Source organism: Quercus suber, unplaced genomic scaffold (genome assembly GCF_002906115.3).
Source record: "Quercus suber isolate HL8 unplaced genomic scaffold, Cork oak 2.0 scaffold_176, whole genome shotgun sequence".
In the NCBI taxonomy this organism is placed as follows: domain Eukaryota; kingdom Viridiplantae; phylum Streptophyta; class Magnoliopsida; order Fagales; family Fagaceae; genus Quercus; species Quercus suber.
Window position 1 is genome coordinate 22963 of NW_027069636.1, and position 23518 is coordinate 46480.

At 32.2% G+C, this 23518-nt stretch overlaps 1 protein-coding gene across 1 annotated transcript; it reads right to left on the minus strand.

Moving 5' to 3' along the window:
• Nucleotides 1-8244: 8244 nt before the first annotated feature.
• On the minus strand, nt 8245-9807 carry LOC111992113 (zinc finger protein ZAT5). Its single transcript, XM_024023923.2, has one exon. The coding sequence runs from the start codon at nt 9698-9700 to the stop codon at nt 8450-8452; it is 1251 nt and encodes a 416-aa protein (XP_023879691.2). The 5' UTR covers nt 9701-9807; the 3' UTR covers nt 8245-8449.
• Nucleotides 9808-23518: the final 13711 nt, after the last annotated feature.

Consider the following 23518-nt stretch of genomic DNA (forward strand, 5'->3'; position numbering starts at 1 on the left):
TGTATGCCCTATTTAATAAGTTATATGACTTGTTTAAATATTTCAATAAATCATGTGATTTATATAGGTGAATAATTTTATAAATCACTACATAGTGGATTAGAGAAGATTCATTCAAACTGATTATGAGAAAAACATTGTCCTTATTCTCCCTCTAATATAGTTGACCTCTCAACTTAACTTTTAAATCAATTTCTTCATCGAATTTGTTCTCATTTAAATTTAACAAAATTAACAGATGTAACAAATTGTACATTTGTTAAAAAGTTATTATGAAATGCAAAAAATCTTAAAATCTCTTTATAATAAGTTAACCTTATTTTTATCTTCTTTTTGTCGAAGTTAACCTTATTGTACATTTGTTTCGGTAGCTTATTTTGTTTCTTAATGCTGTTTACAAGAAAGTACCAACCTTTAGGTCCCCCACCCCAACCCCCACCTCCACCTCCATCGTCGGCTATTGGATTGTCTTCACTAATATCATGGTAATCAAGATTTTGAATCTGTTATGAAATAATTTCAATGTGTTTATTATGTGGTCTTAGCACTGCAAGAATATGCAATTTCTTGTGATTCTAAATAATTTCCCTTTTGATCATTTCACTAATATATCTTTTCGTCTCTTGTTGCTCTTTTTGGTAGGTTTCACAATGCCATGATTATCATTGTGACAGTTCTCTACGTTCATCAACAGTAAGAGGTGGTGTTTTCCTTATGCAGGAATGGTCACTGAACTTGTTTATAAAGTGAAGTCGTTCATGAACTTTGGAGCTCTATAATTTTTGGAAGTTGCCTTTTGTGAGAATTCTCTTGGAACTGTCCTAGTTACAAAGGAATTTCTCATTTTATGGGCAGTTTATGGATGATAGCCAAAAAGAGGAATACCGGTCCCAACACTAGTCAATGTAAAGAATGTATAATCTCATCCAGAATGATAAGCCAATTTTCTAAGTGTATTCTTGAAAAAAGCAATAGAAATTGTAATGTATCAAGCTAAGCTAATACAAATAGCTAGTTTGACAACATACTACCAACACCCACCTCTAGATCGAAGGGTATAAGTTAAACTCACAAGGAAACAAAAAATTTTAATCGGTTAATAGATTGTTAAAAAAACCAAAGAGAAAAAAAAAAAAAAAGCTAAGTGATTAATATAATTAAAATAAATTATGAAAAAATTATTTTAATTTTCTTGAAAGTTGAAACATTTAGTAATAGAATTTTAATAGGAGTACCAGAATTTGGAACTTTGGTAATAAAGTTTTACATATCTTAATTATTTAGATGTATTTATAGGGAACCACATGTCAAAGGCAGTATAATATGAAATAATCTATAGCTATATATATCTAAAAGTAAATGCTATGTTTAAGTTGAACCACACCATCAACTATGTCATTTTTTTTCCCTTAATTTTTTAAACAATATTAATATATAAATAAATAGTACAACTTTACACATTCTCTAACTCATTAAATCCAACTCACTATGAACAACCTTACACATTCTTTAACTCATTAAAACCAACTCACCATTAATTTAGCATTTTTCCAATTCTCAACTCTTCATTTTCCCCTTCAAAACTGTTTCTCTTTTTTGAAGTTCAAACCCTTCAATCGCCACTCTTGTGATTAACTATGTTATTTTTAATACTATAAATTTCCAGTTTCTCTCTAGTGTTGCTCTCTCTACCTCCGTAAAAGTTACCAAAGTGGTATCAGATTTGGAAAGTCCCTTTAAGATTTGTTCTTTCCCTTCTTATGTGTTCTTTTCCCCCAACTTCAGTTTATCCATTGGATTTCTGAAGTTTGTAGATGATATGCTTTTTTTGTGGGTAGTTGACAATATGATCACTTTGGGATTATGGGTGGCTAGGATTGGTTTATCGGTTATGAGAAGGGTTTTCAAGAATTAGAAATTTCTACAACAACTTCTTACTTCATGTTCATGTTGTACAACTTTTATTTTATATTTGTGTTTTACCCGTTCAATTTGTTTATCTTTAACATTTTAATTTTCTTACATTTGACATTTGTTTAACACTATGTTAAAAAAAAAAAAAAAAAAAAAACCAAAGTTTAATGTATTTACCTATGATTGTTTTGAAACAATAATAGAGTATATGCTGTAATTATACTCTAATGACTACTTTCATATTTTTTTGACTCAATAGTTCTTTTTTGTTGTGGAACCTTTCTTCATTTCTGTTTGGTTACGACAAATATTATGTTTAGCATTCTTTTTCTTATTATGTGTAGCACATAATAATTTGATCTTGCAGTCCAATAGATAATAAAAAATCTACCTCAAAAGTTTGGTCACAAGGAAATAGAATATCTCAAAACATGATTGAGGGTTTAATTTTTATCTGATTTTGATAATGCTAAATGTGGAATTTGGTTCTTGCAGGGTTTATGATCATTGACCTAGATACATGAGAGTTTGATAATGAAGGTTTCTTAAGTGGCCAAAGACATTTTTAAGGAACCTTAAGAGAAGAAAGACAGTTTTTTTTTCAAAACTTTCATTATTATATATATAGATATGTATAGACATTGTTTTTGGTTTTTGATTCTTCATTAATTTCATGATTTAGTTATTAAAAAAACCCAAAATAATAGAACAAAAATGAATAATACTTTTAAAAATAGTTCAATTTTTAAGGAGAACAAATTATTTTCAATAATTTTTAGAGAATAAATTATAAATTATAGTGTATCACAAAATAATTATATATTCTCACATATCGCGTGGGTCTGCGACTAGTTACATTAATATGCATGGCTAAACATGGAGTTCAACTTTCGAGATATGTGATCTATATATATTATTAACAATGTGTAAACTATCATTTTTTTTAATTGTTGAATAGCTTATATACCGTATATGATGAGAGTTTTGTAATTTAATGATATTATCTTAAGTTCTCTCCAGATAAAACTTAGATTTGAATTCTCTTACATAGTGTAAGGGGCACAAAAGAAGAAGAAAAAAAAAAACTAAAAGCTCACCCACTTAACCAAATATAAACCTTCAAGTTTTACTCACTAGCTACTTCATCTTATGAAAATAGGAGTACTGATGTACCATTTAGTTGCCATCACTATTTATATTATGATCATCATTATGTAAATGCCCCTAAAAGTTGTGAACATTATTGTGTTTGCAGTACATTAAGTACAAATTATTAGGTTGGCTAATATTTAAAAAAAAAATTGTAAATTTTAATACCATTATTAATAATTTGTTGCCGTGATCATATGGACTTGGATTTATGCTCCACAGGAGAAGCCATTTTCAACATTAGGCACCAATGATAGGAATGGACCGAATCGTATAAAATAACCAAAAAAAAAAAAACGAACTAGTAGCAGTAAAGGAGAGTCATCCTCGAGATTTATTGGATAAGTAATAGAAATTTAATGACCTATTGGCCAGGGAGTTGGTATTCTGGATTTTGTTTGTTCTAAAGGAAATGGGAGAAAAGAATGAGATACACGGAATCATGGATTGAGATAGGTGACCACTTGTTTTGTTTGGTATTCCATTTATAGTTTCTAGTAGTTTATTTGCAGAATTGGCTTCCTTTTAGTATTTTTTTTTTTTAAAATGAATCTCATTTTGTTTTAATGAGAGATTGCCACATCACCCTCTAACTAAATAAAATGTGAGGATTAAAACTCACCATCATTTATCATTATGGGCAAAATTTAGGTACAGTACCTTAGGTTCCCTACTTAAAATTTTGACATCTATCTAATTTAACAATCCAAGCAAATGACGTTAAAATTAAAAATTCTTTTTTTTTTTCCTTCTTCCTTCTTTTTCGTGTACCCACACTTAAAATCTCCAGTTTTCTTAGTAACCAAACAGGAAAGATAAAAAAATAAAAACCAGACCTACTGGGTTTCAAACCAAAAAACACACATAAGAGAGAAAGAGAACAGAAAGTGGGGAAAGGGGGAGAGGATTAGATTGGGCTGGAGGCTGAGGACGAAGGGACAGTGAGCGATGGAGGAGGATGAGGAGGAGAAGTAGCAGACAAAGAAGGGAGATGCAGGGCCGAGTGCGAGTGGTGGTGGTGGTGAGAAACCTCGTCGTGAGTGTAGTCTCTGAGGACGGCTTCTTCATTCTTGATCTTCGATTGACTACCTTCTGGTTTTTTTCTCTCTTTCTTCTCTAAATTTTAGACACACGCAGAGAGCAGAGAGAGAGCGAAAACCCAAATTCGATTGGGTTTAGAAATGGGGATTGGGATGAAAAGTTGGAAGAATCAAAGACGTAAAAAACAGATTAGTAGAAGTAAACACATACACACACATCGAGAGAGAAAGAGAAAGAATCATAGATCAGAAAAGAAGAAAGGAAACAGATACACGCATACACAATGCACACACCAAGAGAGAGAGAGATATGGGATTCTTTTTTTTCTTTTTTTTTTAACGCCGTTTGTTTGGTTGTTAAATTAGACAAATGTCAAAATTTTAAGTAAGGAACCTAAAGTACTGCACCTAAGTTTTGCCCTGTTATTATATATTTAAAATAAAAGTACATATCCAGTTAAAAAAAATACTAGAGATAAGCCACACCCTTTATTTGCTGCATATGAGGAAAAAAAATATAATTTTTATAGTTTTTATGCTAACTGTATGACAAAAAAAAAAATTGTTTTTGCTTTTTCTCTCAACTTTTATGTATAAAAGTTGAGAGAAAAAGCAAAAACAATTTTTTTTTTCCAAGCAGACAATTAGTCTATTAGCAGCGCATGCCTTAAAAGATTTAATTTGGGGGTGAGCTAGTCAATTTCTTGTTATTGTTTCACTCTCACTTGGGTTTTGAGTTTGGACTCTTTTGTGTGAGAGAGAAGTGACTAGTGAGGGTTGACAAATGGGTGTGGATTTTTTGTGGTGTTACCAAACAGGGGCTAATTAAGTAATCCAAAATTCCGGGAAGGTGGGTTTTTTCTTTTCTTTTTAATGGCCTTCTTTTTTTTTTTTTTTTTTTTTTTTGATGAGTTTTAATGGCCTTCTTTAATTAGCCATGTACTTATGCTTTTAATGTTTAATATATTATAATCTCTTATTAATAGCTTTTGGTATCGACCTTTGGCGTTTGGCTATGGCAAAGATAAATGTTCCAAGAATTTATTCCAATTCTTCCCAATAATTTTGGTATGGTGAAAATGAAAGGAAAAGAAAGAAAGCTTAACTCCAGGTTGTTATTAGAGAATAATAACAGAATAATCTTTGATCAAGTTTCTTGACGTTTTTGACTTAAAATTAATCAATTCTATTTTTGAGTCTCACCTTTTAAACTTATTATGATTAAATACGTAATAAAATTACCCTTAATTTCATAATATTGTGGTGTGTTTAATTTCTTTTTTTTAAAATTGATAATATTGTGGTGTTATGATCCATATGGGGTTTAGAGAATCAAAAGTTTGAAATTATAGTATCTTTCTTTGTCCAATCAGGGCAGAAATACTAAAATTGATGGAACTTCCAAAAGGAAAACATGTTCTGGACGTCAACATTAACATGCATGCGTGTCTTAAAATTAAAAACAAAAATCTTTTTTTTTTTTTGAGAAAAAATTAAAAACAAAATCTTAATTGTTATTTTTCATTCAACTTTTCACAATTCCTAAAATTTCGTTTTGTCCCTTTGTCATTTCCACTTTGATTTGCTCAATGTTCATGATGTTTACGGAATCCATTTTCCACCCAATTCCTCCAAGCTAGTTTCCAAGGAAAAAAAATTATTTACGCGAAAACTGAGTTACTTGATACTCCACGGTGCCTGATTTTCTTACGCAACCAATTACAACCTCAGACGTGCACATTACAAACTCGGAAAGCCGCAAAGACAATTTTTGTACGCCCAATTTACCGAGTATAACTATACAGTGAACACTAAGGCAATAGTTTCTTTGAATTTATTCATTAAGAAATTTTTTTGGAAACTCAATAACCCACACCACAAATCTATAATGTTCAGTATTTTGTGTGTGTGTGTGTGTGTCTACGGTACCACTAGTCTTTTTCCCTTTGATAAATTTGGGTCCAATTTTGCTAGATATTTGTTAGAAGTCGGTAAAAATAAAGAATTTTTTTAAAAAAATGTACATAAACAAATAAGTTAACAGATTGGGTCCAATTTTGCTAGATCAAATTATTTGTTAAAATTGGTAAAAAAAAATTAAAAAAAAATTGTACATAAACAATTAAGTTAATAGACTTATGAAAAATTTAATTCAAAGGAACTCATGAAAGGTGTGTTGGTTTTTGACTAATATCTCCAGCATTTTTTTTTCTTTGAAGAACTTTTATAACAAGGGCATTTTATAACAAGGGCATAAATTAGTAGACTCTTGCTCCACAGTCGATGTGATCCCTTATGTAATTATTGTCGTTAAATAAGAAATCTGAGATACAATCACTGTTTATACCAAAAACTAATTGGTATCTTAGTATAATGATCATAAAGAACAATTATTATGAGCAGAAGCCTATAGGTTGAAATTATCTTTCAAAAAAAAAAGAAGGGGGTTTGGCTTACATTCAATACTTTTTTTAACTAGACTTCTCATTTTATTTTAAATAACAATGGCAAGTGGTACGTAGGGAGTTTTAATCTATACATGTTATTTAGTTAGTAGGTGCTGTAACAATTTCTCATTTATATCAAAAAAAAAAATTTTCCACTTAAAAAAGTACTGAAATAAGCCAAATCCAAAAAAAAAAAAAAAAAAATCTAATACTTTCGTAATTTACCAAATTGAATATTTATTCATAATCTTTTAGCTTCATAAATTCAAGCCACACATAGTTGTTGACTTGTTGAACTCAAACAGGCTTATTGAAATGAAACTATCTGAATTGGTGAATTCCTCACAGATTACCACATATATTAAATATTAAACGAAAAGAAGAAGAATTATTAAAAAAAGAAAAGAAAAGAAGCATATGTAGCCCAAGAAAATCACCAAAATATAACTACCTAATTTGGCACTTTCATCTGTAACCTCACAAGTTGCTTATCTTTTATTTGGCTCAAAGAATTGACCAAACTCCCAATTTAGCACACTGCTCAACTTGGCACAGTTAATAGCAATCTCAGTCACAAGTTGCTTCTCTCTCTCTCTCTCTCTCTTTGTGAGGTAGACATAAACCTACTCTTAGTTTAAAAACAGCTAATTGATGTTTAACAATGCCACAAAATTAGGACGAGGGTTCGGTACAAGGTTATCTCTCTCTACTAAATATCCTACCACGAATGGTATTATCCCTTATTTTGTGCTAACATGTACTCACTCAAACTAATCTTATTAGTACAAATTAAGTAAATCTGTAACTTATTACATGTGAACCGTTGGTTGTCTTTTTTAAACTAATTATCCTACTTTAGTTATACATATATATCTAGTGGTCAACCGCATTTAAGCAATAATAATAATAATAAATTCACTAATTGAGATCTAGTAACGAAATTCCAAATAAAATTTCTAATCATGGGTTTAATTTGTTTAACTAGTAAATTGATTTTTTTTTTTTCCTTCTTAAGAAAAAAAGAAGAAGGTAGCATTGGTACAAATCATATTGAATCAATTAAAGAAGAAACTTCTGATCGGATTTACTAAATTAAGATTTGATGAAACCAAACTTCACATGCCCCCAGTTGAGAAGTTGAATTAAAGTAGTGTATCAGAAGATTCAGAACCTATTGGAGCATTGTAAAGGCTTGTGGGTCATGGAGTACTGGATGATAGCTAATGTTGCTTAGGTGTAATGTGTAGGCTGTTAACTAACAGAGAGGTGGACCAAGCAAAGAAAAGAACAAAAATGGCTAATTAAGATCATTATTTTAATGCCACTTTGTTATTGAAAAAAGATAAAAAGGACAAGAGGTGTATTCATGTGGGAATTGCAGTTCCTTACTGGCTTTCTATACTTTTATTCTATTCTTGTCTCTGGCTATAATATATGAGAGAGAGAGAGAGAGAGTGAGAGAGAGAGAGAGAGAGGCTTTCTTTTTGAACAAAATAATGAAACCTAAACCACGCTTTTGGTTGTGGTGGTGAGTGGTGACATCCCAAGCCAAACACCCATAGTTTTCTCTCTCTCTCTCTCTCTCAAAGTGTTTATCACATTCCCTCCCACTGAAAAGAACAAAAACCAATCAAAAAGAAGATGAAAAGGACTCTATATCATGCACTTTTCATGAATTACAACATGCCTTTAAGAACACAACACACAACTTGCTTTAACAAAGAATTTTAAGTCCATATATATGAAGGAAATTAAAATAAAAATAATTGAAAGAATCTTATAGTTTTTGAATGGTAAAATATATATAAACAAAAAACAAATTACCGTATATAATTCTCCTCAAATGAGCTTGAGAAATCGTGCAAGATAAACAAATAAAAAAATTTCTGACCCTTTTGTTTAGTAATGACAGTCCACCAAAGTTGGGGCGGAGAAAACAAGACTAGTTGATTGTTGTTGCTGTTGTTTCTGTTGTTGTTGTTGTTGTTGTTGTTGCTGCTGCTGCTGCTGTTGCTGTTGTTGCTTTGGTGCAAATGGGAATTTCTGTTCAACTCCATGAACATGATCATGATCATCTTCTGGGGCAGGAAGGTTGAGATCCAAATCCAATGAAAGCATGTGTGTTGGCTTCTTGTTCGGTGGTTGTTCCTGATGATATTGATCAGATTCCAAAGCTATTGGAGCTGTCAAAGACAGACTAGTACTACTACTTGTCCCCATAGGTGAACGGTGCCGTCTCATGTGACCACCTAAGGCCTGTCCGGACGTGAATTCCGCACCACAAACCGAACACTCATGAACCTTATTATTATTATTATTATTATTTGACCTGTTAATATTGTTGTTATTGCTATACAAACCTCTAGAACTATTACTCAACTGTAGAGAAAGAGACGATGAGAAATGATCATTATTATTCTTCTTGATGATCACTTGTTGCTGCTGTTGTTGTTGTTGTTGCGCTTCTTCAACACTATCATCCTCCGAAGACAATAAAAATTGCTTCTTTTCTTCTGCTGCTGCTGCCAAGGCCTTAGTCTTCTTGTGACTTGCCCTATGCCCACCGAGCGCTTGGAATGATTGGAATGTCCGGTTACATGTCTTGCACTCGTAAATATAACATCCAGCCTTATTACTCGTGTCTGTACCTGTACCTGTACTCGTGCCCATGCCCGTGCCTGTGCCTGGACCTATTCCTGTGCCTGCTGCCTCTAAGAATCTTCGACTATTAAGCTTATAAGCAGAAGCAGAAGCAGAAGCAGAAGCAGCAGCAGCATCTTCTTCAACTTGTTTGAGGGACTCACCGCGGCCGCGAACGGATTGGCCTTTAGCTAGAAGGATTAGGCAATTGGCCATGTCCTCTTCTTCCTCGGTGCTATCTTGTAATTCAGTTGAAGTCGTGGCAGGAGGTGACCAATTGATAATATTGTTGGTATTGAGGATATCAACATTGTAACAATCGCCGCCAGTAGTGGTGCCGCCGCCGCCGCTGCCACCACCACCACCACCACCAATAATATCATCTCCACTTGTAGTAGTGATCATGGCAAAAGGGATGGGGGATTGAGGCCTTTGGCGTTTGGTGCGCTTGCCTTTCACGATGTGGGTTTGATCTCTAGACCCCATCATGACTTCTTCTTGAGCTTCCATTTGTTCTTCCTCCAATACCCCAAACAAAAAAAGAGAACTTTTGTGAGAAAGGTTGGAGGGTATGAAAAAAGCAAGTGAAGGAGAGTGGGGTTGTGAATTTATATATAGAGAGAAAGGGATATATAAATATTATGGATACCCAATAGAACAGTGAGTGTGAATTAGTCTGCCAATGATTCTTTCGTTATTTAACCCCCGAAGTTACACATATTAGCCTAGTTTGGATGGAATTGGGAAATTATGGGATTTTTAGTGAAGCAGAGAGAGAGAGAGTTAATTGGAAAAATAAGAGATTGTATTTAGACAAAATTAAACAAAGGGTGGAAACTAAAAAAAAACAAAATTTGTAACTGAAAATAGGCAAAATTAGAGGGATGGAAAAGAATGGTAAAGGTTGTTAAGCGTATTGAAGTCCGTTTCACACTCTCTTTCTCACACTTTGCCAACGCACTCTTCACCAATTGAAAACTAATCCCACCACAAGGCTTAGTTGCACGAAATAAGCGTGCTACCCCCCCTAATTTTTGCCTATTTTAAATATATATTTATCCAAACCTCACGCGCAAATACTGTCCCACGTCTTAGCACAAGCACATTCCAGAGGCTGGCAGTATATTACTCACTCTTTATCACCATCTAGATTTCAATACGAGACTCGGAAAATGTTAAGTTCGATATATTTTTATAATACTTTTATAATAAATTTTACGTGGTAGTTACTTACTGTTATTGGTAGGCAGAAAAATAATTTCAGTAGTAACTTTATATTAAAAACCTGTAATAATCAACTACTTAAGATTTATTATGAAAACCTTCTCCCTCTCTTTCCGTGTGTGTTAAAAATATTTAGTATTTTTAAAAAATTTGCTATGAAAATATTGTGAATATTGCAATTCTCATAAAACTCAAGTTTATTTCCAAATTGTAATATGATTTATAGTTGAGATTCAAGGATTTGGCCATATCTTCTGAAGTTGATTGAATTCAAGCGTAAATGGGTCTAATTTTTTTTTTTTTATATATTATATTAGTTGAATATGGTATTAATAAGAGTGTGATATGACATATTGATACTAGAGGATGTATATAGGGATTTTTACACCTTATCTTTATTAAATTTATTATTCCAATAGTTTATATGATATGCAATACCCAAAATTGCATTACTTTTTGTGCCAGCCTCTAGTAACAAGAAGGAATAGTCTTTTTTTTTTTTCCTGGTTATATTAAAGCTATTTTCCAATTCATGAAATATAATATATTTATTCTTTAATTAATGTTTCACAGAGCTTGTGACTTGAAGCCCACACAAACACAGAGCACACGGGAGATTTCTTTATTTGGGTTGGGACCTGAGAGAAAAAAGGTGGAAGCATGTTACATTATAGTGATGGTTTTGAAGGCGCGTATGGATCAGTAACAGTGCTATGTAGACTTTCAATTTAGTTACTTCACGCACGTTTTGTTGAAGAAGAAAAAAAAATACTAGTAGAAACTAGAAAGCAAATTACAGGCAGATTTAGGAGCAAATTATGTGTAGGGTCCACCTCTATGTGAGAGAGAAATGAGATATTTGCACCGGATGCATTGAATACGCTTCTAAATTTAGATGTGTACATACTATTTTGGAGAGAGAGAGAGAGGAAGATTTGGGATAAGGGTGGGTGTGTGTGTGTGAAGGGTAACAAGCAAAGCAAAGCAAAGCTAAACCCATTACTTTGCCTCAACGATTGTGCATGAGATGATTGGAGTGCAAGCCTGGAACCCACGGAATCTGCGGTGCTCCCTCCACTTTCTTTCCCTTTCTTTTTAATTTCTCCCTTCTCTTAATATGTTATGTTTGTCCTCATGCTTGCATTACCAACCATTGCATCAAATTCTTGTGTGCCCTCTTTCTATTTTTCTAGCTAACACTCACCCAAAATAAGCTATGCCAAGTTAATAATAACAAGAGAAACACTCTCAAATCCACTATTGTTTTACACTTCTACTGTGTCAAAAGTTAACACTCACCCAAAATAAGCTAAAAGCCAAGTTAATAATAACAAGAAAAACACTCTCAAATCCACCATCCAATGATGTTTTACACTTCTATTTATATCCAATAGTGAGAAAAAAAAAATGAGTCTAAGAATACAACATTTCTTGTAATTGCTTATATGTAATTTATGCATGATAAAAATGATGTTAGTAATAGATCTAAGTGAAGTTGATATTTAAATTACAACAAATTATATCATGTTGTGAAAAAAAATTGTATTTCTTATTTTACTCATTTGGAAATGGTTATTAGACTCAAATTACATTTCCTTATTATTGATATGTAATTTTCAGAGTAGAAACTTTTTCTACTTTTCAGATATTCATTAATCTTGCTTTTTGATAAGGGTCTTTCTAGCTAGTTTCTACACAATCCAAGTGACTGCAAGAAAATTTAAGATGGAAAAGAGGAGGGGTCCTTTACAAGTAAAAAGTGACGAGGAGTTTTTTTTTTTTTTTTATTTCTTAAAACAAAAAAAAAAAATTTATAATAATAATAATAATAATAAAATTGTATCTTTGTGATTGTTACATAATGCATTATTATGTTATGCATACTCCTTTCTAATCAATCAGTTCATGTGTTAGTGACCCACCCATCCATCTAGTTTTCATTAATTATTATTGTGTCACCTCTTGAATAACCAAATGACTACTTGATTTATAAAATATTCTGGGTCATAGTTTATGCTCAAAGCCAATCATAGAGGTTCATTAATTTGATTGGATGATATGGATAGACACCAAGTGTATTGATTGAAATTCCACGTACATTTGTGAGAATCTGGCTTTAGTGAAATGAACACAATGTTGAAACTTGAAAATAACTAGCCCATACTACAATTCCGTAGCAAAGTAAAAAGCTATAACATATTTAATGTGAGTTCAAAGAAATTAAAAGCAAAAGCCACGAAAAGTCTAGGCTCTTTCAAGTGAGGCTTAAAGATGGTAACCAAAGTTTATTATTCTCCACATTTATTTGAAATAAACACTTTGTGCTATAATAAAACCAATATTTATTATATAGAGTTCGCTAGAAGCCATAACAAAGTCCATGGTTGGCACGTACAAAAGTCTGATTTTGATATATATATATATATATATAATAAAACTGAGGGATATTTTAAGAAAGGTTAAAAGCATGCTATAAATCAGCATCATAGCGTAAGACTTCTGAAAATCTTACTATAATAAGCAAAGCATACCGAAAGTTAAAAGCTACTTGGGGATAAAAAATGCATACCTAAAAGTTGAGCCATAATAAGCATTAAGCAAGTAATAATATTTGAAAAAGGGAAATGCCAAAATTGTCCTTAAAATTTGATATAATTGACAATTTGGTCAATAAACTTTCGATTTGAACAGTTAACCCATTGCAAATTAAGTTTGTAACAAATTACACACTCTATTAGTATTTATCTTAAAAATTAACAGATTTTTTTTTTTTTTTTTGGGAGAAGAAAGCTGTAATATTATTACTAAGGAATAACCAAATCAGCTAATATTACAGTGTTAAGATGTGAATGAATATCCTCCATTCACATCGAAAAACTACTAACATGTTTAGCAATGTGATGAGCAATAGAGTTACCTGACCATTAACAGATTTAATCACGTGTTCATAATAAAAATGATACATTATAGATGATATGGAAAAACTATATATACGTCATGCTCTTAAAGAAAAATACTAATAAAAGTATAATTTGTTACAAAACTAGTGTAGGGTTTTTTTTTGGGAAAAATTTAGAGGATAAATTGTTCAAATCAAGGGAATAAAACTCCGCTTGTTTCGATAAAAAACTTTGTATAAAGATAGTTTTCTGAATTTTCAAGTGTTTGGTAAAATAAAATAAAAATAAGTCAAAATGAAAATTATCTTTGAACAACAGAAAAAGTATGGCTTATATTCAGATATTGTTTTTCATTAATTTTTTTTTTTTTTGGAAAACAACTCTATCTCACAAAAAAGTATTTTGTATCAAATGATACTACGTCATCCGTATCAAAATTCAATAAACAAGAAACATATGTGCAAAAATAATTACCCATTAACATATGTCTTTCATTTGTTAGTGAGGTAGTTATTTTTTGCAGACATATTTTATAATTATTGGATTTTGATACCATTGACATGGTATTATTTGATACCAAATACTTTCTCCTATCTCACAACAAGCTAATTAATGAAAGTTAGGAAAAAATAATTCAAGTCATTTAAGATTACAACTAAACATAGGAAGATGATAGTTTTATAGAAAATATTTTTTTGAACAATGACTCATTTTCTAGAAAACATTATCACCAAAATAAATAGAGTGTAAAAATCAAATGACAGTCACATTAAGGTTTAAGGGTGATATGTGTAAAAAGCCATAATAAGTTATACTTTTGGATACAACACACTTGTAAATTAATTAGTTTTTGTTTGAGATAATTTATGATATTTATCTTCCAAGGAAATTTTCTTTTTCTTCCTTTCCATGCAAGGAGATGACAAATTGTTGACGTACATGCTAATTAATGGCCTGTGCCTTGCACAATTTTAGTCATAAAGATATATAATATATTAATTTTATTGAGAAACAATAAAAATGATAATATCACATGACAATGTTGAGTAAGATATCATCACTTAGTACAATCACGATTTTTATGACCCAATTTTCATCATTAAAAAAATGATAATATCACAAGACAATGTTAAGAATTAATTTTCTATTTTGAGTGTCAAGAATAAAAAAGAATAAAAAATTTTATTATATTAATGACTCATTTTCTAGAAAGCATTATCACTAAAATAAATAGAGTGTAAAAATAAAATGATAGTCACATTAAAGTTTAAGGATGATATGTGTAAAAAGCCATAATAAGTTATAATTTTGGATATAACACACTTGTAAATTAATTAGTTTTTGTTTGGGAGAATTTATGATTATCTTTAATTAGTTTTTGTTTGAGATAATTTATGATATTTATCTTCCAAGGAAAATATTTTTTTCTTCCTTTCCAAGGAGATGACAAATTGTTGATGTTCATGCTAGTTAATGGCCCGTGCCTTGCACACTTTTGGTCATAAATATATATAATATATTAATTTTATTGAATAATAATAATGATAATATCATGTGACAATGTTGAGTAAGATATCATCACTTAGTGCAATCACGATTTTTATGACCCAATTTTCATCATTCAAACAAATGATAATGTAGGGTCAGTTTTTGTTGCCCAAGCCCAAAGGATATGGGTTAAAGGCCCAACGAACTCAGAACAATGAATTTGTAGAGGGTGGATTGAAAGAGCTGGGCTGGATATGAAGCACAGAACAGTTGGCTAGGTTACATGCGGTGATGATAACATGAACTGAAGCTTAGATAACTCTGTGATTGAATGTCCAAAGAGGCGTCTTATTGAATGAACTGTGATTACAATATTCAGAGTTACAGTGAAGCTTTTCTCTCTCTTTCTCTCCCTTTCTCTCTTTTTTTTCCGATCCCCTATTATCAGGGACCCTTCTTCTTTATATAGCATCCCTTCCTATCATCTCCATCGTCCACTTGTTCTTCATCCACGCATCCACTCGAGTGCATGTCACGTCGTGTGTCTACTTTAGTTCTTTGTGAGTGACGGTAGTTGAGGTTGCACTGTTCAGGGGTCTTCTCCACATAAATGCGGCCAGAAAAACTGTTGCAGCGCATTAAATGCGGTGGTACCAGCTTTTCCTTCAGATATTTTAGTTCTGATCATTTCTGGATCCACCCAGGATCTGCCATGGCCGTTGGGACCGTTGGGAAGATTAATCGGACCCTCCACACGTTCGTTTGATCAAGGCTCATCATAGCCGAGGAGCAAGACAACCTCGGACAAATGGTGAGCTCTTCGGACAACACTCCCCTTTTGCTTCTAGGCTTCCCACTTTAGATGGGCCGCCCCAACCACCTATTAATCCTCGGAAATGCAATAGTCCTTAAAAGGCGGTTCCGGACCCTTGGGTAGCTTTGGGCTTTTTCCCCCCACAGATAATATCACAAGATAATGTTAAGAATTAATTTTCTATTTTGAGTGTCAAAAATTTAAAAAAAAAAAATCTTCGTTATATTAATTTGGCTCTAGGTTAAGATAAATATAAATTTCTTATTAGAGGGTACCCTTAGGATATTTGTTAATAGACCATTTAAAAAAAAAAATTTTATACCACTTCTATGTGAAATGTAAAAAGTTGTCGAAAATCTTTTTTTTTTTTTTTTTTTTTGTATAAAGTTTCATATATATATATAGATAATATAGACAGAAGACATAGATGATGAAGTAATGAACGCAAAACATGATCCCGAGGCATTAATAGTAAAATTATTATTAAAAACAGTAAATGTGGCAATTGAGTAGGATATTTACTTGGCATAACTACACTTTCTAGGATAAAACTTCTAGAGTAAATGATTTTTTTTTTCTTGAGAAGGTCTAGAGTAAATGATTTGAGTGTACCAATGTTCATCCTACTGCACATCAACACTGTATAATCAATTAATCATGCAAACAGCAACTTGATAGTAAAGTCTTTAATATAGTGATCATCTCGTCAAACACAGTTTTGTAGGCATAGCAAACTTAATTAGCTATGACTGGGTGTGAGTCAAATTTGTGCTCTATATTCCAGCTCGGGCTCTATTAATAGGGCTTGAGTGTGGAGCTTATTATTTGACTAAAAGAGTTAGCAAACTTAATTTTGCTGAATTTAGGAATCCTTAATTCGGTCAACTTAGCTTAAGCACTATTACACATTATCAACTATACTTTACTTTACCAACAAGTTGATAATAACATACTATTATGCTTAACCGACTAATCCGTACAATTTTTTTTTTGCCACTAACATATATTATATGTATGTCATCGATTTAATCCAACTTCAATTAAAAATAAAAATAAAAAAAAAATCTCAATCTCTTTTCTTTCGCAAGGATTAGATGACTCAAGTTGATCAAGTTTCCTTTTTTTAGGTCAGGAAAGGGATTTTGACTCAGAAGCTAATCCAAGTATAAATCCAACTTTATTTTGGGTTGTCAAAACTTCACTAAAAAAATTTACCCATAATAGTTCAAACTATGTTACTTAAACAAGCTAATGTTTTCCTCCCATTTTAGTTCATCTCATGTGTTCATCCCATACTAATTCATGTAGAAATTTCCTCTTTTTAGGTTAGGAGAGGAAATTCTAACTCAGAAAGATAATCCGAGTATAAATCTAACTTTATTATTCCTTTCTCTTTCTATATTTTCTTTTTAGTTCAAACTATGTTACTTAAACTAGCTAATGTTTTCCTCCTATTATATAGTTCATCTCATGTGTTAATTCTTCCCACAATAATTCATGTAGAAATTAATTTCCACCCATTTAATTATAATAATTACCATAATATGCAAATATTGACTCTCCCTATAACAAAATCAGTGGCATTATACATGCATCATTGGTAGTTACTTGATTATATAATATATATTTGATGGTGATGAGTCAAAGGATAATGAGTGGGTTGAGGAGAGCAAGTTCTTGGCGTGAAGAATTACTATAATTATTGGCGGCTTGGTTGTGTGCTGCACGTTTGAGGCAAAACCAACCCATAAAAATTGGAAAGTAGGAATTAGAGAAAGCAAAGGATCCTCTTTGTTATGGGGTTCCTCTCCCCTATTTCTTTCTAATCTAACCTTCTAGTCTAGGATATCTCTCTCTCTTAAGCACAAGACAAGCATATCTTAAAATATATAAATATATTTTGCTTTTATATAAAAGTGTATATAGCTAGCTTCAAAGAAATTTCTAGCAGCAACTATGCCAGTGGATATAACCGACATTTCAATTATTTTATACTAGTATTATACTATTTTTACTTAACACGACATCTATGAGAGAGAGAGAGAGAGAGATTCAGTAGCTTCTGAGCCACTCAAATGACATGTTTGTTGCAACTAAGCAAACCCAAAAAACCAAAGATGAATTAATTAACCTTAAAATAGAATGTGAGTAAACGAATCAATCAAATTATACATGCTCCATTCTTGTAGTCAACATTTTATAATATTCACTACAAAGCTTTTTAATTTAAGGTGATTGTGTATTTGGAAATTGAAATAATTAAAAAAAAAAAAGGGAAATCAGAATGAGGTGGATGTAAATCTCTAATTGGTCATTCATCCAAACCCAAAGAAGGAAAAAAAAATTAAAAAAAAAAAAAGATTTGGAGGGTTACCAATTTGGGGTAGGTTTATCTTTTTTGCCTGGTTCATTTACTTTGATCTTTACTCCTTTTTTATTTTATTTTATTTTCTTTTCTTTTTTTATTTTTTACTTCTGAGGAAAAAAAAAAAAGAAAAAAAAAAAAAAAGAAAGACGCATTTAAAGTGGGATCGAATGGCTATGGTTTTTTTGTTTGTTTTTGTTTGAGTATGAACACCATTTTCCATGCATTGAACCATATAAATCTAAGGCCAAATTAGTTATAGAACAAACAAATGTTTTGTCCGAGAGTCAAGACTCACAAGCTTTGATGACACACTAATGGAGTGGAGTGGAGATGGGAGTCTATACTCTATACTCTAAAAGTCTTCCCTTTTAAGCAATTTGTCTAGTATCAATTGTATAAAAGATTGAACAATTGAATAAATACTTGCAAATTTTGGTTGAAATAATTGTGCAGTCGAGTCACATCTTACGTAAGCTGACTTGCTAATGAAATCAATAAAGAATGCACATGTAGGAATAAGAATTATAATTATTTGAAAATCTATCAATTTAATAGCTCAGGGGAGGAAGAAAAAAATAATAATAAATAATAATAAAAAAACTAATCTATAACAGTCGGCAGCTAAAAAAAGACTTAAAATGAGCTGACTTGCGAGTGATTTTTTTTTTTTTTTTTTTTTTTTTGAGATAGTTACAAAAGTCACTATCAGGTGTTTCATAAAAAATGTCATTTTGACACACTAAAAGTCTACTTTATTATTTTATCACATCATTTTACAATACCCCATTTATGAGATGTTTTATTTTTCAATATATATACATTAAAATAATATATTATCTCCTTCCTATCATCACCATCAACAACATCCACCACTGCCGCAACAACAGCCACCAACAACACTGACTAGCCACCACCGGCACAAACCCACATCCACCAATGCCACCTTAAAAAAAAAAACACAACCAAAGAGATCGGCACGATAAATGAAACAAACCCAAAAGCAAAACCCACATCAAACACAACCAGAGAGATCGACAGACAAAAAACACAACCAAATCAAACAAACCCACATCCACCGACACAAACCCACATCCCAAATCAAACAAACCCAAAAGCAAAACCCACCACTGCAGGCCATTGAGAGAAATCCGATGGTGGGAGGTTCCGATGACGTGGTGGATGGCACGGCAAGCTTGGCGGCATGGCGTGGCTTGGTGATCAGGCCATGGGTTGCTGTGAATGTGGTGGATCGAGTTCGTGTGGCTGTGTTGGTGGATGGTGATCTGAGAGTGTGGGTCGGGTTCGTGTGCATGGCTTGGCGTGGCTTGATGCTCCGGCCTAGGTTTTGTCGGAGAGGGAGGCAGTGACGTGGAGTAAAGGGAGAGAGAGCAAAGAAATGGTTGAACAAGGAAGTGAGAGAGAGCAGATACAATTCGGTGAAGGAAATGAGGAGATAGAGGGAAGAAAGAGGAGATGAGGAGACAGAGGAAGTGGACCCATTCATGAATAAAAAAGTAATATAAATTATGATAAAGTTGAATAGTGTGCTCTCAAATTTAAGAGCGTACTGTAGCATGTTTCAAAAATATAGACACATATAAGACACCTCATAAAGCTCATATTTTGGGGTTTGGTGTGCCAAATGTGTCATATTATAGCATTTAACACATTTAACACACCTGCTACGGATGCTCTTTTATGTATTTGTAATTTTATACTTTCCCATTTATTAGTAATTTGTGTTAAAAATTACTTTTGCTCAATGTTTCTGAGCATATTTAATATATATTATGAATTATAATTATATGTATTTTTTAGCATTTTTTTTATACAGGAAAGTAGAATCTTACGATACTCGTGCCAATTCTACGATCCAATCTCTGAATTCTATCATCGATCCCATGTTAAATCTCGATTCTAATAACCTTGTGTGGGATACATTTGAAATGTTCGAGTTACAAGGTTGGCAATATATTGTAAGTATGTAACTATATATATATATAATAAAGTAAAAAAAAAAAAAAAAAAAAAAAAAGAAGGAAAATTGCACTTTACCCACCTGTGGTTTGGCCTGTTTTAACACTGCCAACCCGTGGTTTAAAAGTTGTCACTTAACTATCTGAGGTGGCCTCCGTTAGACCCCCATTACCCACCTCTGCCCTTCTGTTAAAAAATCTCCTTTACTATATAAGCCAAAATTAGAATTGAATTAGAACCCTAAAAAAAAAAAGGAACAAGCTCTCTCCCTCTCTCTACCTTAGAACCCCCAAAAATCCCTAAATCCATAATCCTTTTCTCTCTTTACTTTGATTGCCAAAGTGAAATCCTCAAAAATTGAATAGTATATAACAAAAATTGGACCAATTCCAAGAACTGTTTCATTTTGAGTCTCAGAAAAGCGATAAACGCAGAATCCTCCGACCTTATCTCCAACACATCCACACGGTATTCGACGAAATCAAACAGCTAAAGCCTCGAGATTTGAAGCTGTACATGAACATCAAATACTAGCATGGCAACAGATGGTGGAGATCTATTCCTTTCACGCATCCTTTGACTTTCGAAACCATCTCCAGGAAGAAGATCTCAAAAACAAGGTAAAGTCCAACCTCGAATCTTTCCTCAAAGGCAAACAATATTACCATTGTCTAGGCCATGTTTGGAGGTGCAGCTTTCTCTTGTACAGTCCTTCGGGGACAGGGAAATTGAGCTTCGTGGCAGCCAAGGCTAACTTCTTGTCCTACGATGTTTACGACATCAATGTCTCCAAGGTCTCAAAAGATTTGGATTGGTTTTGAACAGAGTTGGTCCAGCTGCAGCCGTCGCCAACACAGCAGTACTTCACCTGCTGAAGCTCTTGGACCAGCTCAGAGTGGCACCCTTTTGAACAGAGTTGGGTTTGCTGCTGGATTTGTGGCTGTAGTAGTATTAACCATTAACCCACAAATCCATTAAACCCAAAAAATTTGAACAGATTATTGGGTTTTTTTTTTTACTTGCAAATCTGGATTTTTTTAGAGAACCCAACAAAGAAAGAAGGTTAGAGTTTTATTTTGTGATTGTTCTATGAAGAATTATGTAGTAAATTTTTGGATTTAGCCGTGGAAGGCTAGCAAATTTGTGGGTGTATGTTCACATGGGTTTGTGGCTTTGTTTGTGACTGTAGCTGTATTGGTTTTCTTTTATGTTTTGTATGAAGAAGAAGAACAAGGGGAGAAAAGAGGAGAGAGACATAAAATATAATGAAAAAGACATATTTACCCTATTTTTAACTATGAAAAGAGAGAGGTGGGTAACGAGAGTCTAACGAAGGCCATCTCAGGTAGGTTAAGTGACAACTTTTAAACCACGGGTGGGCACTGTTAACGGGCCAAACCACAGGTGGGTAAAGTGCAATTTTCCCAAAAATAATTATTAATTAATAATAATAATAAACTTGATAATATTAAGTGTGAGAAAATTACACAAAAGTTAGATTACCAGCAAGGTGGATCTTCACTTGAAATTCAATTCGACAAACAATTCATAGTTGCAATTTGCAAAATGGCCTCTCTCCTTTTTTGTTGTAATTTTTCTATTTTCTTAGAAAACGTTTTCCTCTCAATTAACATATTCCATACCGACACCATTAAGGATCATTTTCTGAAATTGAGTGCTTCAAAATGAATTTAGTGTGCGAAAACACAACATCTTTAGTATTGACAGCAGTCATGTTCCTAAATGAGTAGTGTATTTCAATTTCAATCTGAAATTAGTGTTGAATAGGAAATCTTTTAATAACATTTTCTAGCTCTTTCTGTCTAAGGTTGTGGCGTGTTTGGTTCGCTGGGCGTGGTTTTGATGTCAGTGGTCAGTAGTCTTGATAGTAGTGGCAATAGGTATGTATATGTTTCTAAGAATTTCTTTTGATTATTTTTATTCCATGTTGTGGAACTGGAATCAAAACTCTTGCTTTCGGATAACGACCATGCCTACTCTAACCCAAGATTTATTTTTTATTTTCTTGATTTCATTTAAATTTTAATATGTCTATATATGTAGTCACTTGCTGCATCACCTTACATTTGTTGTTCTAAATCTAAAATCTAAAATCAAACCATTATAAGAATTGAAAATACATTCGTTGTTCTAAATCTAAAATCTAAAACCAAACCATTATAAGAATCGAAAAAGCGAGAGGTTTAAGGTTTTGAGGTGAAAAAACAAGATTTTAATAGAATTTAAATTGTAATAATATAATAATTAATTTATATATAAAAAAAAATAAAAAATAAAAAAACAATGATATCTAAGATGTTCAAATACTTCCACTTGATCAAGTGGCTGGCTATAGTTTAGATAATTAATTAATTACTAAAATGATTTTTTTAAAGCACCTATATTAATGTTTACTCAAAGATAAAAAGAGGTTAGGATTTTCTCTATAAATTTGTAATTTATCATTGAAAACGAATTTGTGGATTTAATGAATTTGAGTCTGATGTAAAGGTGGCTTGGTGTTTTTGAATGTCTCTTTGGAAAAGAATTGCAGACCTATAAATGCGAAGTCTCATACATTGGAGATTTTTACTTATTTGGTAGACTATTTGGGTTACCCTTCACGGTTTTAAAACATGTCATACCATTTTGAATACTAGCCTACATGTATGGTCTTTCCCCTTTCCTTCCCCAGGCGATGTGGGACACCAAGATAATGTTACCTTTTGCACCTGTGTCACACAAAAACTTGATGCCCAAGACTTCACATTCTTTGCGAAGTAAATTATCAAGCCGACCTATCTAACTGGACTATCAAAAAAAAAAAAGTTGAAACTTTTGTGAATAACATTGTGCAAACAATATATATACACACACACCAACATTGTGCTTTGGTTTAATCAACTGATAAAATTCATTATCTTTAAATAAGAAACTTGAGATTGAATCCCATTTACACCAAATAAACACTCATTAATGTTTTAACCTAACAATAAAGTGAAATCATTATAGAGTGATTATTATAAGTAGAGAAAGCAATCCCTATTTATCTATTTTACAAGTGCATAAAATCGTTGACTAAAGACTATAATTTTGCCATTTTATTGAAATATAGATGTTGTTTAACATGTAATAACTTACATTCATATTAGGAAGATTTTGTACCTCTATGTCACCAACGAAGATCATAGCCATGTATCTTTAAATGTTCAATTTTCACCATTTCTTCGTGAATACAAATAAAATTCTGAGAATAAAATACTCATAAATAAAAAATTGTAATTATAATCATAACCATACCTTAGAAGTACCATAGAAAACCCCCCAATAAATACTTATGGAGAGGTTTGTTAGACTTCCCTCTTCTTTTTCTTTTTTAAATTCATTCTATTCATCATATGCCCCCATTGGAAGTTTGGGTTACATAATGTGTAATAGCCCATCACATAAAACCCGCACTATTGGCCTCTTCTAATTCTTACGTGGATGCCTATGAATCTAGGTCTAATTATGTTATATTAACCATTCAGTCTTATCATATGCTATAAGGCAATATG

Excerpts from the sequence above, each read along its gene's own strand:
- LOC111992113 (XM_024023923.2), bottom strand. The coding sequence starts at position 9,700 with ATGGAAGCTCAAGAAGAAGTCATGATGGGGTCTAGAGATCAAACCCAC.